This window comes from Staurois parvus, unplaced genomic scaffold (genome assembly GCF_062004578.1).
Source record: "Staurois parvus isolate SC_StPar_1 unplaced genomic scaffold, SC_StPar_1.0 ptg000034l, whole genome shotgun sequence".
Classification (NCBI taxonomy): domain Eukaryota; kingdom Metazoa; phylum Chordata; class Amphibia; order Anura; family Ranidae; genus Staurois; species Staurois parvus.
The window spans coordinates 1292171-1309247 of record NW_028317830.1 but is presented as its reverse complement, the minus strand read 5'-3'; the positions used below and the strand labels follow the sequence as shown (position 1 = coordinate 1309247).

Genomic DNA, 17077 nt, shown 5'->3' with positions numbered 1-17077 from the left:
GGGGATGAAATACTATGGGGGATCAATTACTATATGGGGAATGAATTACTATGGGGGATGAATTACTATATGGGGGATGAAATACTATGGGGGATGAATTACTATATGGGCAATGAATTACTATGGGGGATGAATTACTATGGGGGATGAATTACTATGGGGGATGAATTACTATATGGGGGATGAATTACTATATGGGGGATGAATTACTATGGGGGATGAATTACTATGGGGGATGAATTACTATGGGGGATGAATTACTATATGGGGGATGAATTACTATATGGGGGATGAATTACTATGGGGGATGAATTACTATATGGGGGATGAATTACTATATGGGGGATGAATTACTATGGGGGATGAATTACTATATGGGGGATGAATTACTATGGGGGATGAATTACTATATGGGGGATGAATTACTATGGGGGATGAATTACTATATGGGGGATGAATTACTATATGGGGGATGAATTACTCTGGGGGATGAATTACTATATGGGGGATGAATTACTATGGGGGATGAATTACTATGGGGGATGGATTACTATGGGGGATGAATTACTATATGGGGGATGAAATACTATGGGGGATGAATTACTATATGGGGGATGAATTACTATATGGGGGATGAATTACTATATGGAGGATGAATTACTATGGGGGATGAATTACTATATGGGGGATGAATTACTATAGGGGGGATGAATTACTATGGGGGATGAATTACTATATGGGGGATTAATTACTATATGGGGGATGAATTACTATGCTTACTTTGGGGGAATATTACTATACTTACTATGGATGACACATACACAACATTCATCTACTCTTGGTCCGGCCCCCGGGTCCAATATATGAACCCATTGCGGCCCTCAAGTCAAAAAGTTTGCCCACCCCTGTGATAGGCTGTAACCTTTGGCAACCAATTGTAATCACTGCCTAATCTGCTGCAGTAAACTGATTGTGAGTCTACCTGCTGTTTTTTTGTATGTCTTATAGTGTGGGGGGATGGGGGGCAAGAAGATGTTTGCCCAGGGCCCAACCGGTATTAAAGATGGCCCTGACAATAAGATCAATAACATGAAAAGTGGACACAACACTTATGTTGGGGGAGGTGATGTAACATGTACCCGCCGGCCGTATGCATACATGGCCTCTCAGCAGTTGGCCTTCAATGCTGAAAGGGCTGAATGTACGTGTCCCGAATGTAAACATTTCTGTGCTGAGATCACGTGCCCTGCACGCTCCAATCACAGTTACCGGCAGGTACAGGAAAGCTCCCGATGCCTACTTGTGATTGGGAGCTTTCTGATCATGTGACCGCTGTCACTGCCGATCACATTGGTCACATGATCAGAATGCTGGCCTCCACCTCCCCTCATTTAGAGCCTCTTAAAGGGCCGGGAGACGGCAGCCGGAAGGGGTTAAACAATTACTTCTGTTTAGTCTTCTCAGAAATAAATTGTACTAACAATCCCAAGTTGGGAGATGGTGTTGGTTGGTGTAATGATGGCGCATTTTCAGGATTTCTTCAATCTCAAAGCTGATAAAAGCAACGGGCCCTCGTGGTATTCATCCCAGAGTTCTAGGAGAACGTTAGGGTATAGTTGTGGGACTATTCATGGATCTTTAGAATCAATCTCTTCTAACAGGAGAAGTTCCCCATGACTGGCGAACAGCTAATATTGTAACCACAAGAAGAGCAGCGAGGTAGAAGCAATTACAGGCCGGTGAGTTCAGTTTTAGTCAAGTTGGTGAAATGATTCCTGAAAAGAAGGATCATTGACCACATAAATCACACAACTTGCTGGACCCGGCGCAGCATGGCTTTACTGAGGGAGATCATGGCAGACTCATCTGATTGCATTCTATGACTGTATCACTAATGTTTGGACCAGGGTGGTGCTGAGGACATGGCACATCTTGGTTTCAGGAAGCCATTGGTACAGTTCCACATAATGATCTAATACAAAAGTGGTAAAAGCTAAGACTTAACCCTTGGGGGGTTCCATGGATGTGCAGTTGGCTAAGGGATAGATAGCAGAATGTGGTTGTAAATGGGGTCCATGTGGAACAGAGACCAGTCACTAGCGGTGTACACAAGGCTCTGTACTGGGTCCTGTTCTATGTCATCTATATGTAAGTGATACAACTGAAGGGTTGCTGGGTAAGGGACGTCTTCTTGTTGAGGACACCAAGGTGTGCAATAGGGATAATATCCTTGGAGGAGTCTGTAACATGGAACTAGATGTGACATTGCTGGAAGATCGGTCAAAACTGTGGAAACTGCAGTATAATATTTCTAAAGATATAATAATGCACCTCGGGAAAACAGAATCCCTTGAGAGAGTACAATGTTGGGGGTTAAAATTTCCATACAAGGATCCTGTGTGCAGCTGCAGCCATGATCCTGGTGTAGTCACTTGTCTCCCAGAACATATATATATATATATACAGATGACGAGCGGCTACAACATTCAGTATCTACAGAGCCAATGTAGTTGGACATCTTCTATAAGGTATTCAATAATTCTGTAAAAGTCCCTTTGATTGGGAGACGAGCATCGCTTTACCTTTGCAGATGGGAATTCCAGCTGATTCCATTCATGTGGCACAATGGCGAGTGATGTGACGTCACATTTGTAAGTATTTCATGGTAGGTGGACAGGCTGAGACACGATGTCAGAGGAATTATAAAGAGACAAATCTGTGTTATTATCAGCAGCCTCGAATCTGTCCCATTCCCAACTCTCCATAATTGGGGGAAATGAGAAAGCTATAATACATTCTGGCCACTAGATGGAGCTGACTATACCGGCACTAATCTATTAGAAGCAATACGGGACATTTTGTTGACATTTGTGTGATGAATATTTTATACATAGACCTCTGGATGGGTTTGATATTCTCTCCGTGTTCCTTTTTAAATCTCTGCTAACAGGGCTTATTGTTCTCAGAAAATAGGTGCAGTTATCTTCCCTTGTCTCCACCTCAAATACCTCCAAGCACTGTCCCTTGGTCCAACCCCCTATCCACATCCCAGTACCGCCCCTTTTAGGGAGTACAGAACTAAGTATCATTTTCAGGTGCTAAGTAATTTGTATGGAATGTTTTTTATGATAACAAGAAAAGCAGTAAAATAGATCCCCCACAGCCAGCAACAGGACACCCCCAGCAACACTAGACCCCCCACCACAATAAACACCTCAGTAATAAAAGGTACACCCAAGCAACAATACACCCCAGCAACAATGTATCTCCCAGGAGCCAGCATCATTAGGCTCCTCACTTAACAGTAGATCCCGTCTAGCAACAATTGACCCCCCAGCAACAATACAACCCCAGAAACTCTAAACTCCCAGAAACAATAGATCCACCCCAACAGCAACAACCCCCATCAGAAACAATAAATCTCGCATCTGCCAGCATCAGTAGACCTCTCCTTTAATGGTAGATCCCTTCAAGCAATAATTGACCTCCAGCAAATCCCCCCATATTAATAAATCCCCACCAGCAACAATAGACCTCACACGAGCAACAATAGACCCTCCCTGCAGTGATAGTTCCCCCAGCTACAATAGATCCCCCAGCAGCCAGCATCAATAGACACTCCAACATATCCCAGCACCCCTTGCCATTATATACATTCAGTGGTGGAGGTGCCAGAACTACATCCCCCCATGCTCCCCGGCTTTCCTCTGCGTTCCTACAGGAAAAATCTCTGCCTGTTCATATATGGTAATTCTGCAGTTTTGCATTCACAAGAGTTTCATTGTTATCCCAATAAAACGTTCTATGAGTGCATTTGACCAATTTTGTTTTTACCCCCCCCCCAATATTCCTGTGTAGTGGGCTGGACCCCGGAGACAGCATGCTTGTCCTGTGGATGTCCTTGTCTGTATGATGTATGTATGGGGACCGTTTATGACATGGAGGTGGACAATGTCTGAATAGACTGGTTTAGGAAGGTTCATATTGCTGACTCACATTGGCTGTCATAGGAAATCCTGTTCTCCTAGTTCCCCCGATAGTTCCTTCTCAGCCCCCCAAAAATCTGTTCTCCAGATAACGCCAACAATAATGTATATAACTTCTTTTATTTACTTGGAAATCCCAACAATCACTGACACAGATCAGAAGTGAGAGGAAGGAATTATTTCCAGTGGAAGTCTGCAGGAGAATCCACGTTCATCAAATTGTCTGTCATTACACATTTATTCTAACCATCCAAAAATCTAATATCCAGATCCCTCCAACAATAATATATTTCACTTTTTTTGTGGGTTTTGTTTAATTATAAAATATCAAAAATCATTGGCAGAGATCTAAAGTGAAAGTAATTAATTATTTCCAGTGGAGGTCTGCTAGAGAATCCACGTTCATTAAATTGACTGTCAATTATTTTGAATATCCAAAAATCTATTTTTCAGATAACTCCAACAATAAATTATTTACTTTTTTTTATTATTATTATTATTTTTTTTTTACCAACAATCAAAATACCAAAAACTAGAGATGAGCGAAGTATTCAAAAATTCGATTCGGCTGATTCGGCGAATTCGAGGAATAAATTCGATTCGAGGCGAATATATTCGCTGCGAATTTAACTTATAAAAGGGTGTTTCTAGGCTTCAGAGAGCCTTTATATTAGTGCAGAACACTGTACCTTTAATTTAAATGCCCTTGGAGTCTGCTGGGGAAGAGAAATAATACTGTCAGTCAGTATGACATGCAGATGAGTGCCGTCGAATCACCGCACACTTCACTCATTTGGGCAGTCACGGGGCCAAAACCAGAGTGTGGAGCCACAGTGTGGCGGTGGAGGCAGCAGCAATGGGAGGCCATACAGCACCCTATGACAAAATGGAACCCACCAGCAGTGTGAGGAGACCTGAAAGTGGCACATGGCAGAGTGTGGCGATGGAGACAGCAGCAATGGGAGGCCGTACAGGGACCCATGACACACTCTGGACCTGGCAGCAGCATGAGGAGGCGGTACAGGGGCCCATGACAGATTACGGGCCTGGCAGCAGCATGAGGAGTCGGTACGGGGGCCCATGGCAGATTACGGGCCTGGCAGCAGCAATGGGAGGCCCGTAATCTGCCAGCACCCTATGACAAAATGGAACCCACCAGCAGTGTGAGGAGACCTGAAAGTGGCACATGGCAGAGTGTGGCGATGGAGACAGCAGCAATGGGAGGCCGTACAGGGACCCATGAGACACTCTGGACCTGGCAGCAGCATGAGGAGGCGGTACAGGGGCCCATGACAGATTACGGGCCTGGCAGCAGCATGAGGAGTCGGTACGGGGGCCCATGGCAGATTACGGGCCTGGCAGCAGCAATGGGAGGCCCGTAATCTGCCAGCACCCTATGACAAAATGGAACCCACCAGCAGTGTGAGGAGACCTGAAAGTGGCACATGGAAGAGTGTGGCGATGGAGACAGCAGCAATGGGAGGCCGTACAGGGACCCATGACACACTCTGGACCTGGCAGCAGCATGAGGAGGCGGTACAGGGGCCCATGACAGATTACGGGCCTGGCAGCAGCATGAGGAGTCGGTACGGGGGCCCATGGCAGATTACGGGCCTGGCAGCAGCAATGGGAGGCCCGTAATCTGCCAGCACCCTATGACAAAATGGAACCCACCAGCAGTGTGAGGAGACCTGAAAGTGGCACATGGCAGAGTGTGGCGATGGAGACAGCAGCAATGGGAGGCCGTACAGGGACCCATGACACACTCTGGACCTGGCAGCAGCAAGAGGAGGCGGTACAAGGGCCCATGGCAGAGTGGCGAAGCATAAGCAGCTTAAATTGAAGGCCATACAGAGGCCTATGTTAAAAATAATAACGTGTTTGGGGCATGATTCATGGCGGATTTAGTCAGTTGTGTCAGGAACTGGTGGTTTGAAATCCAGACTAATCCACGCCTGATTCATTTTCACAAACGTGAGTCCACACTTTGGGTGGACAGTCGTGTCCTCCGCGGAGTTACAATACCTCCTGCCGCACTAAACACGCGCTCCGATGCCACGCTACTGGCCGGGCATGACAGCCTTTCAAGGGCAAATTCAGCTAGTTGGGGCCAAAGGTCAAGTTTCGTTGCCCAGTAGTCAAGGGGATTGTCTACCTCGGTTGGCAGGGTGCTGTCCAAGTAGGCCCAAGCCTGTTGTTTGAGGTCCTGCTCCAGGTCCACCTGATGCTGCTGCTGCTGCGGCTGGTTAGTAGTTTCCTCACTGCGCTGGTGAAGAAAGCTACTCATCATCGACTGCAGACTGAGGCAGCCGCTGCTGGTGGAGCTGCCACTGCTCCTACCACCCCACCCCTCCCCTGCTGCCATGGAAGCGGAACGCGAGCGCACAGGGCCCACAGTGTCTGAGGATGGACGTTGGCGCAGAAAGGCAGAGACCAACTGACTACATAGGTGGTTTTTATAGTACGTTATTTTGGCCTCCCTCTCAGCAGGTGTGAAAAAGGCCACCATTTTTGAACGGTAGCGAGGGTCCAACAAGGTGGACAGCCAAAAGTCATCCCTCTGTCTGATGGTTATTATTCGGCTGTCGCTACGCAAGCAACCGAGCATGCTATGGGCCATTTGTGCCAAGGAATGCGAGGGACTCCCTGCCTCCATCTCCACAGCATACTGCCACGGTGCGTCTGGGTCCTCTGTCTCCTCCTCCTCCTCTACCAGATGCTCCTGCTCCTCCACTCCTGTCCGCTGAGTGGAAAAACCACCCATTTCACTCAATAATTCCTGAGCACCAATGTCCTCCTCTACCTCCTCCTCTTCTTCCTGTCCTGCCCCCACAGGGGTCATGTGGCGTTGAGATCTGTGCGCCACGTCTACCGCACCCTGACCAGCCATTGTTAACAGCATTTGTTCAAGGACGTGCAACAGAGGAATGACGTTGTTCATCCCATAGTCCTGCCGACTCACGAATAGCGTGGCCTCCTCAAAGGGCCTGAGCAAGCGGCAGGTGTCACGCATGAGCTGCCAATGGCTGACATCGAAGTTACACAGGGGAGTACCTTTATCCGCTTGTAACATCAGGAAATCGGTGATGGCCTTTCGCTGTTCGTAAAGGCGGTCTAACATGTGTAGGGTTGAATTCCACCTTGTTGCAACGTCGCAGATCAGGCGATGATGTGCAATTCCGTTCTGCCGCTGCAGCTCAAGGAGGGTGTGCTTTGCGGTGTAGGAATGGCTGAAATGCATGCAAAGTTTACGTGACATTTTAAGGATGTCTTGCAGTGGGATGGTGGATTTTAGGAACCGCTTGACAACCAGATTGAACACGTGAGCCATGCATGGCGCATGGCACAACCTTCCTTGACGCAGAGCAGACACCATGTTCTTTCCGTTGTCGGTCAACATGGTTCCGATTTTCAGTTTGCGCGGAGACAGCCATCTGTCGATTTCTCTGTTCATTACACTCAGAAGTTGCTCCCCTGTGTGACTACGTTCGCCAAGGCATACCAGGTGCAGCACAGCGTGACACCGTTGCGCCCTGCACATGTGATATGCCGGTCGGGTAATGGGACTTGGCACGGGGGTGGCGGCTGAGGACACGGCGGAAGAAGAGGTGGTAGAGGCGGACATCTTTGCTGGACCAAGGACGTGCAAACGTGGAGGCAAAAGCGTCGTGACCTGTCCAAGTTGCTGGAGCGGCTGTGCCGGCACCACGTTCACCCAGTGGGCCGTAAATGACATGTACTGTCCCTGACCGTAGTTACAGCTCCACACGTCGGCGCTGCCGTGCACTTTGGCAGAGACCGACATGCTCAAAGACTGGCCCACCATCTCTTCTACATGTGAATGCAGGGCTGGCACTGCCTTTTTGGCGAAGAAATGCCGGCTTGGCACTCTCCACCGCGGCGCGGCACAAGCCATCATTTCTCGGAAAGGTGCTGAGTCCACCACTTGGAAAGGGAGGGACTGCAGCACCAGCAACTTGGACAGGAGGACGTTCAGCTTCTGCACCGTCGGGTGCGTGCTCGCAAACTGTTGTCTCTTGGAAACGGATTCCAAGAAAGACTGTTGACGGAATCCGAGAAGAGGAGTAGCAGGAGAAGGAGCATCTGAATGAGCGGAAGATGCCAACGAGCGACAACTCCCCTCAGCAGAGGTGTTGGAACCTTGACTGGCTGATAGAGGGCGATTGACGTCGGGTGACGGAGCAAGTAATGGAGCGGGTGATGGAGCGGGGTCTGGGGCAGGCAGAACCGCCGTATCTTTTATCACGGTTTTCCCAGGCCACTGAATGGCGACGCTGCATATGCTGACGCAACGCTGTAGTCCCAACATTGGCCCCCTGGCCACGCTTGACTTTCTGGCCACATAGTCGACATACGGCTACGTTTACTTCCTCGGGCGGCTTGACGAAAAATTGCCACACCACCAAGTAGGAAACTTTGCCCCCGCTACTCCTCACTGGCTGACTGCTACTTCCTCCGTGCACACCGGCACCACTACTGGCCGTGGTGGTAGGCTGCAGTGGAGCTGGTGCTCTACTCCGTGGCCGTTTGCCTCCACTGACACTGCTGCGACCCTGCTGCCTCCTGGGCAACCCACCGACTGTTTTGCTCGCTGCCAAGCTGCCACCCTCTTCTCCTGATGATGCGGAAGCAATAGCCTGATGACGACGAGGCTGCCAAGTGCGATCAGCCTCATCATCATCAATTAGGGTCTCCGCCTCACTACTAGCCCCCTCGGCTGCGTGTGGGTCAGGAGACAGACCTGTCTCTAGACCGGCTACCGAGCCACTCTCCTCGCCACTACTTCTTTGCCTGGCTGCTGAAGAGGCGGATGTCTCCCCCCGTTCCTGACCGCCCTCTGTTAGCTCTTCCTCACTGTACAGTGGGGCTGAGCCCACAGCATGCGATACTTCGCTTGGTGAGGGAACACCAAAGGACAGGGGCAGGTAGAGGACACGTGATTTCAGTGGGCTTGCTCCCGGGCCATGCCAACTAACGGTTGTGTCTGACGTACCCACCGACCGTTGGCTGTAGGTGTCAGAGGTGACCTGGGAAGAGGAAGACGACCGAGCCAACCAATCGATGATGGCAGGGTTGTCGGTGGAGACACGACCGCTGGATGACACCGGGAGCACTGGCCTCTGGCTGCGACTAGTGCTGCCTCGACCCCTTCCTCTGCTGCCACGTCTGCTCGCTCCTGAAACATTGCCTCCTCTGCCACTCCTCTGCGTGTTGTCTGACATACTATTTAATTCAACGATTCTGTGTCCCTGAGTAACAATTCTGTGTCCCTCAGTAACGATTCTGTGTCCCTCAGTAACAATTCTGTGTCCCTGAGTAACAATTCTGTGTCCCTCAGTAACGATTATGTGTCCCTCAGTAACAATTCTGTGTCCCTGAGTAACAATTCTGTGTCCCTCAGTAACAATTCTGTGTCCCTGAGTAGCAATTCTGTGTCTGTCCCTGAGTAACAATTCTGTGTCCCTCAGTAACAATTCTGTGTCTGTCCCTGAGTAACAATTCTGTGTCCCTCAGTAACAATTCTGTGTCCCTTGGTAACAATTATGTGTCCCTGAGTAACAATTCTGTGTCCCAGAGTAACAATTCTGTGTCCCTGAGTAACAATTCTGTGTCTGTCCCTGAGTAACAATTCTGTGTCCCTGAGTAACAATTCTGTGTCTGTCCCTGAGTAACAATTCTGTGTCCCTCAGTAACAATTCTGTGTCCTTGAGTAACAATTCTGTGTCCCTGAGTAACAATTCTGTGTCTGTCCCTGAGTAACAATTCTGTGTCCCTGAGTAACAATTCTATGTCCCTGAGTAACAATTCTTTGTCCCTCAGTAACAATTCTGTGTCCCTGAGTAACAATTATGTGTCCCTGAGTAACAATTCTGTGTCCCTCAGTAACAATTCTGTGTCCCTCGGTAACAATTCTGTGTCCCTGAGTAACAAGTCTGTGTCCCTGAGTAACAATTCTGTGTCTGTCCCTGAGTAACAATTCTGTGTCCCTGAGTAACAATTATGTGTCCCTGAGTAACAATTCTGTGTCCCTCAGTAACAATTATGTGTCCCTCAGTAACAATTCTGTGTCCGTGAGTAACAATTCTGTGTCTGTCCCTGAGTAACAATTCTGTGTCTGTCCCTGAGTAACAATAATGTGTCCCTGAGTAACAATTCTGTGTCCCTCAGTAACAATTCTGTGTCCCTGAATAACAATTCTGTGTCCCTGAGTAACAATTCTGTGTCCCTGAGTAACAATTCTGTGTCTGTCCCTGAGTAACAATTCTGTGTCCCTGAGTAACAATTCTGTGTCCCTGAGTAACAATTCTGTGTCTGTCCCTGAGTAACAATTCTGTGTCCCTCAGTAACAATTCTGTGTCCCTGAGTAACAATTATGTGTCTGTCCCTGAGTAACAATTCTGTGTCTGTCCCTGAGTAACAATTCTGTGTCCCTGAGTAACAATTCTGTGTCCCTGAGTAACAATTCTGTGTCTGTCCCTGAGTAACAATTCTGTGTCCCTCAGTAACAATTCTGTGTCTCTGAGTAACAATTCTGTGTCCCTCTGTAACAATTCTGTGTCCCTCGGTAACAATTCTGTGTCTGTCCCTGAGTAACAATTCTGTGTCCCTCAGTAACAATTCTGTGTCCCTGAGTAACAATTCTGTGTCCCTGAGTAACAATTCTGTGTCTGTCCCTGAGTAACAAAACTGTGTCCCTGAGTAACAATTCTGTGTCCCTGAGTAACAATTCTGTGTCTGTCCCTGAGTAACAATTCTGTGTCCCTGAGTAACAATTCTGTGTCCCTGAGTAACAATTCTGTGTCTGTCCCTGAGTAACAATTCTGTGTCCCTCAGTAACAATTCTGTGTCCCTGAGTAACAATTCTGTGTCCCTGAGTAACAATTCTGTGTCCCTGAGTAACAATTCTGTGTCTGTCCCTGAATAACAATTCTGTGTCCCTGAGTAACAATTCTGTGTCTGTCCCTGAGTAACAATTATGTGTCCCTCAGTAACAATTCTGTGTCCCTGAGTAACAATTCTGTGTCCCTGAGTAACAATTCTGTGTCCCTCAGTAACAATTCTGTGTCTCTGAGTAACAATTCTGTGTCCCTCAGTAACAATTCTGTGTCCCTCGGTGACAATTCTGTGTCCCTGAGTAACAATTCTGTGTCCCTCAGTAACAATTCTGTGTCCCTGAGTAACAATTCTGTGTCCCTGAGTAACAATTCTGTGTCTGTCCCTGAGTAACAATTCTGTGTCCCTGAGTAACAATTCTATGTCCCTGAGTAACAATTCTGTGTCCCTCAGTAACAATTATGTGTCCCTGAGTAACAATTCTGTGTCCCTGAGTAACAATTCTGTGTCCCTCAGTAACAATTCTGTGTCCCTGAGTAACAAGTCTGTGTCCCTGAGTAACAATTCTGTGTCTGTCCCTGAGTAACAATTCTGTGTCCCTGAGTAACAATTCTGTGTCCCTGAGTAACAATTCTGTGTCCCTCAGTAACAATTCTGTGTCCCTGAGTAACAATTCTGTGTCTGTCCCTGAGTAACAATTCTGTGTCCCTCAGTAACAATTCTGTGTCCCTGAGTAACAACTCGGTGTCTCTGAGTAACAATTCTGTGTCTGTCCCTGAGTAACAATTCTGTGTCCCTGAGTAACAATTCTGTTTCCCTGAGTAACAATTCTGTGTCTGTCTCTGAGTAACAATTCTGTGTCCCTGAGTAACAATTCTGTGTCCCTGAGTAACAATTCTGTGTCCCTGAGTAACAATTCTGTGTCCCTCAGTAACAATTCTGTGTCTGTCCCTGAGTAACAATTCTGTGTCCCTGAGTAACAATTCTGTGTCCCTAAGTAACGATTCTGTGTCCCTAAAGTCTCTGTGGCCCTAACTCTGTCCCTAATACAGAGAGGTCTGCCTCTGTTGAATGACTGGAGGCTAATGGAGAATTGTAAGATGGCCGCGATTTATAGCTCCACCATTACACTGTGCTGGCTGGCTGGCTGCTGATTGGCTAATGCGATCACATGTCATGAATGAATGCATTATGGGTCAGCGCGCCTTGTCTGCGCACCTTCCCAGAGATCCCCGCTCCGTCGCCGCACATGTCGCCGCCATTTTTGGAAAAATTTGATTCGTGCATCCGAAGTCTGCTAATTTTCGGATTCGGCGCGAATCGAATTTTTCCTAATATTCGAAACGAATTCCACTTCGCCTACTTCGATTCGCTCATCTCTACCAACAACCATTGGCACAGATGTAAAGTGAGAGAAATCTACTATTGTGAATGGAGTTCTGCAGGAGAATCAACATTCATCAGATTGGTTTCTGTTACTGCAATTTGTTTATTTACAATTTTTATTTTATTGAACTTTATTTTGTTTACTTTTTTACATTAAATTTACTTTAAATCTATTCATCTGTACTTCAGCATCACCTATTTTCCTTTCAAACTTTGAAGAAATATTTATCAGAAATAATGTAATAATACAAAGCGCATTGAGTTATAAATTGACTGGACTTGGAGGTCACTGAGGGATGAATTATTCCAGGTAATGCTTAGTTTTCTATAGAGATTCATTTACTAAAAGTCAGATATTCCCATTAGTGTGGAATAATATAGAAGAAATCTAGTCTCCTGTGTGCTCCGGTGATACAGTATCAGAGGGAATGTCTGCATTATAAATATATGGATGTGGAGCTCATCAAACTGTATTGTGACTCTGAATGTCACACCGATTGTCTGTTCTATGATATGACCTTCCTCCAGCAAAATGTCTCCATATCAGACCTGCTGCCACTGAACTGACCCTTCCAGGGAACGTTCCTCCACCTCTCTTCCATCACAATTTATCTCTGGTGGGTCAAAGACTAAATCTAGGAAGAGTCTGAAACAAGAAAACATATATTTATAGGTCCCATATCTTATAGACTTTATTATTACCGAGAAATATCAGTTCAGCCTAAAAGATGGGATATTTATATATCTATAGGCTCCTCAGATTTGGTTTCTTTGATAGAACAATATATAAATATATACCTAAAGGGGCTTCATTTATTGTAATCAACTTTACAATAAAATCCTCCTAATTCCATTTAGAGGCAGAAGCAACCCTCTCCATTTACTGTAGTAAGGTCTCACTTTCTGGCAGTTGTTGCAGCGATCTCGGCTCTGTGTGGAGAGAGAAGAAAGTTCCTTCATCTCCCAAATAGAACCAATGGCACATCATTTACACACCTAGGTCCGCCTCTGGGAGCTGAATTTGGGGTTCTGCTCTACAGGTTGGGCTCCCCACATTACACAAAAATACAGATTATTTATGGAAAGACTTCAAAGTAAATTAATGTTCCTGGAAGGACGCCGGAATAACCGATATCATTTCTTCTGTTTTGTTTTTGCTTTGTTTTCTTCTTCTCATTTATTTCCTTTTTATTATGTTATACTCGCCTTTCCTAACATTTCCAACATTCATGTCATAGTGGGAATTGGTCACGCGGTCTGTCACTGTTTTTGGTGTTTTTGGCACAATTGGTCATATTGTTTCAAACCGTTTTGTCATGTGAGTGTTGATTGTCCAGTTTGCCACTTAGAAAATAATGAAGTGTGTGATAATGATTGCTCCATTGTTCTTCTTCATCATTTTAGCAAAATTTATTGAGTCTTTTAGAAATTATTTTATTATTTTGTGTTATAATAGTACTAGAATTGCCTCTTATATGGTATTATCACAACAATTGACTTTTCCCTCCTTTTTTTAGCAAACCCTAAATAGTTTGCATATATATATATATCATGTATTATAGACAAATATGTATAAATATTTATATATGTTATTTATTCTGAACTCTTATGTCATCTTGCTTTTGCAGCCCAGAAGAAGGGGGAGTTTGTGAATCTATTAAATGCATTATTATTTTAGTAATTATTTAATATATTATTCATATTATTATTTAATTTATTATTATTTAATACAAATACCATGTTACAGTTATTATCCATTGGTGTGGCTTTCCTACTGATTCTTACATTTTATTTATATGGTGCTTATTTTCAAAAATACTACTTTAGTTTTCTGTTTATGTTTTTTTGTTTATAAATCATTTTAATATATGAATTTTATTGTTTATTATGAAAGTTTATATTCTCTTGTTGTTGTCTCCCTGAAGAAGAGGCAGTGTCTGAACCCTGGAAACCCAATGCAAATATTATTATCTTAGTGATTATTTAATAAAAATACCGTGTTATACTTACTGATCACTGGTGTGGATTTCCTACTGGTTCTTGTATAGTTTTTTTTTAATTATTTTATATAATCCACACCTAGGCAGCAAATTTGATTTTTCCACCAACATTTGAGATTTTAAGAGAAGAATTATAACATTTGCCATTGTTTATAGTAATAAGAGACCATGTCATGTTTTCTGCAAAAACTTTAAGTTTTGAATTTCTAGTTGCAAATTTGTTTTAGAAATGGAACATTAGATCTTGTGAATTTTAATAAATCAATTTATTCCATTGATTGCAACGAAAAGTGAATTGCATATTATTACTGTACATCTTTTTAATTTTTTTTATATAGAATTAACACAAGGAAGTTACATTGTTGCTATGGGAAATCAGACAATTGTGAAGGAGTTAATTCTCGTGGGACTGTCTGAAGTTCCATCTCTTCAGCTCCCTCTGTTTCTCTTCTTCCTTCTCATCTACCTTCTGACATTAATCTGGAATTTGCTGATCATTGTCCTCATAGTCACCGACTCTCACCTCCATGTTCCTATGTATTTCTTCCTTGGGAACCTGGCTGGTTTGGACCTCTGTTCTTCCTCGGTCACCGTCCCACGAATGTTATTTGACCTTCACACCCAGACAAGACAGATTACCATAACAGATTGTCTAACCCAAGTCTTCTTCTTTTTTTTCTCTGCTACTTCTGAGGTTTTTCTGTTGGCTGTCATGTCCTATGATCGATATGCCGCCATTTGTCAGCCATTACATTACATACAGACCATGAGTTGGAAAGTGTGTGTCCAGTTGGTGTCCATCGTGTGGTGTCTCGGTTTAATCCATTCTTCAATTCATATATGTTATGCTTTTCAATTAAACTTTTGTAAATCAGATATTATAGAAAGCTTCTTCTGTGACCTTCCTCAGTTGTTTCAGATCTCCTGCAGTGACATCTTCATCAACATTCTGCTCGTCTTTATCTTTGGTATCTTCGTTGGGGTTGGGTCTCTGATACCGACCTTCCTGTCCTATGTCTATATATTCAACACGGTCCTAACAATCAAAGTGAAGGGCAGTAGAAGTAAAGTTTTCTCCACATGTACCCCTCATCTCACAGTGGTGTTTATATTTTATGGTTCTGCATGGTTTAATTATTTTCAGCTAAAGGGAAGCCATCGGTATGCCGGTAACAAAGTGGTGTCCATGTTTTACACGGTGATCCTTCCTCTCCTCAACCCTCTGATTTACAGTCTGAGGAACCAGGATATCAGAAAAGCATTCCGAGATGTTATAGAGAAGTTCATCCCCAATACAGCGTAACATTCACCGAAACTAAACCTCTAGTTTAGGAAGGAGCTTCTGAGAGTAAACTTTGGGGCCCCCATTTGGTATTGTCCATCATGACATCATTTATCTCATTGTATGACTACCAAACATCGGTATAACCCAATATCCTGAGTGCTGATAGAGTCAGGGGACAGGTAATGCCAACAAGGTGTCCTCCCCCCGTCCTGACTTCATCAGCATGCTAGATAATAGGTGATACCTTCCATGAGGAGGAGGACTATAAGCTGGGCACACTATAAGAGAATCGGGAAACAATTGTCCAGTTTTCCTCGATGATTCACAGCAAGTCCAAACTGAGGATGGTACTAATTGTATGAAAACTCTCATACAACAAAGGCTTTTTTTGTTGTTTATTGTTTCTGATCATACGCAATCTTCCACATCTGATTTTTCTCATATGAAAACATTACAAAAACAGTAGAGATTAAGTGAAAATCATTAGTTCTGTTCACATACGAGAAAATTTTTAAAGTTTGTCCCTTTGGAAATTTTTATTTAGAAAGGCTGAATCGCATGTCGAACGTTGATTTCACACTTTATGTAAGTCGAACAATCTGTCCTCGTACAGAATTGTTCTTCTTCTTCCATGTGGACAGAATATGAACTGAATATTATAGTTATTATTATTATTATACAGGATTTATATAGCGGCAGAAGGTGTGCTCAGCGCTGTACATTATAGTGGGGACAGAACATGAGACAAAACAGTAACAATACAATACACGAGGGGTTCGAGGGCCCTGCTCTTTTGAGCTTAATTGGTGTGGAATTTATATTTTTGTGATGTTACAATTGCCTTTTTTGGAGGCTAATGTCTGCCTCTAAGAGGCTAGTATATTGTAAATAACCAAATGATCATTTATTAATCCATTGTGAATACAATTATAATATTGTGTCTCCAATTCATGTGTGAACTTTGATGGTCCCACTTATTTTGGTGTTTGATTTTCTCAGCTTATTGTATGTCTGACGTCATCACGTGTGTGGTACCGCTATCAGCGCTTGGTTGGGTTGCCATGGGAGCCGCTGGCTCTCTGCTTACCAAGTCATAGACAATAATTCATCAACGATGAACTCCAAAATATTATACATTTTACATTATTTTACATTATACATTTTTTTAAGCAGAGGTCCTAGATAATGAAATGGTGGGTGTTATACATGATATCTGTGCAGTGGTTTTTCCAAAGCAATATTTTTTTGGGAAAAAATACACTTTAATGATATTTAATGCACAAAAACACAATATAATACCAAATCGGTTGGTAAAATATAAAGGATGATGTTGTGAAGAGTAAATAGATACCTAACATGTCACACTTTAAAACTGTGCATGTCCACGGAATGGTGACAAACTACCTAAAAATCTACAAAGGAAACACTTTAAAAGCCTTTACAGGTTACCAGTTCAGAGTTACACGGGAGGTCTGGGGACAGAATTATTCCTCTCACTGTACTGTCTGTGGTGATATCTCACGTGTGTACGGGGAACACGGTACTGTCTGTGGTGATATCTCACG

General features: G+C 44.4%; 1 protein-coding gene across 1 annotated transcript; it reads left to right on the top strand.

Moving 5' to 3' along the window:
• Positions 1–14594: 14594 nt before the first annotated feature.
• LOC149470670 (olfactory receptor 8G17-like) lies at positions 14595–15530 on the top strand. Its single transcript, XM_089661357.1, has one exon. The coding sequence runs from the start codon at positions 14595–14597 to the stop codon at positions 15528–15530; it is 936 nt and encodes a 311-aa protein (XP_089517483.1).
• Positions 15531–17077: the final 1547 nt, after the last annotated feature.

Bases quoted from the DNA above. Each gene is read 5' to 3' on its own strand.
- LOC149470670 (XM_089661357.1), top strand. From the start codon at position 14,595: ATGGGAAATCAGACAATTGTGAAGGAGTTAATTCTCGTGGGACTGTCT.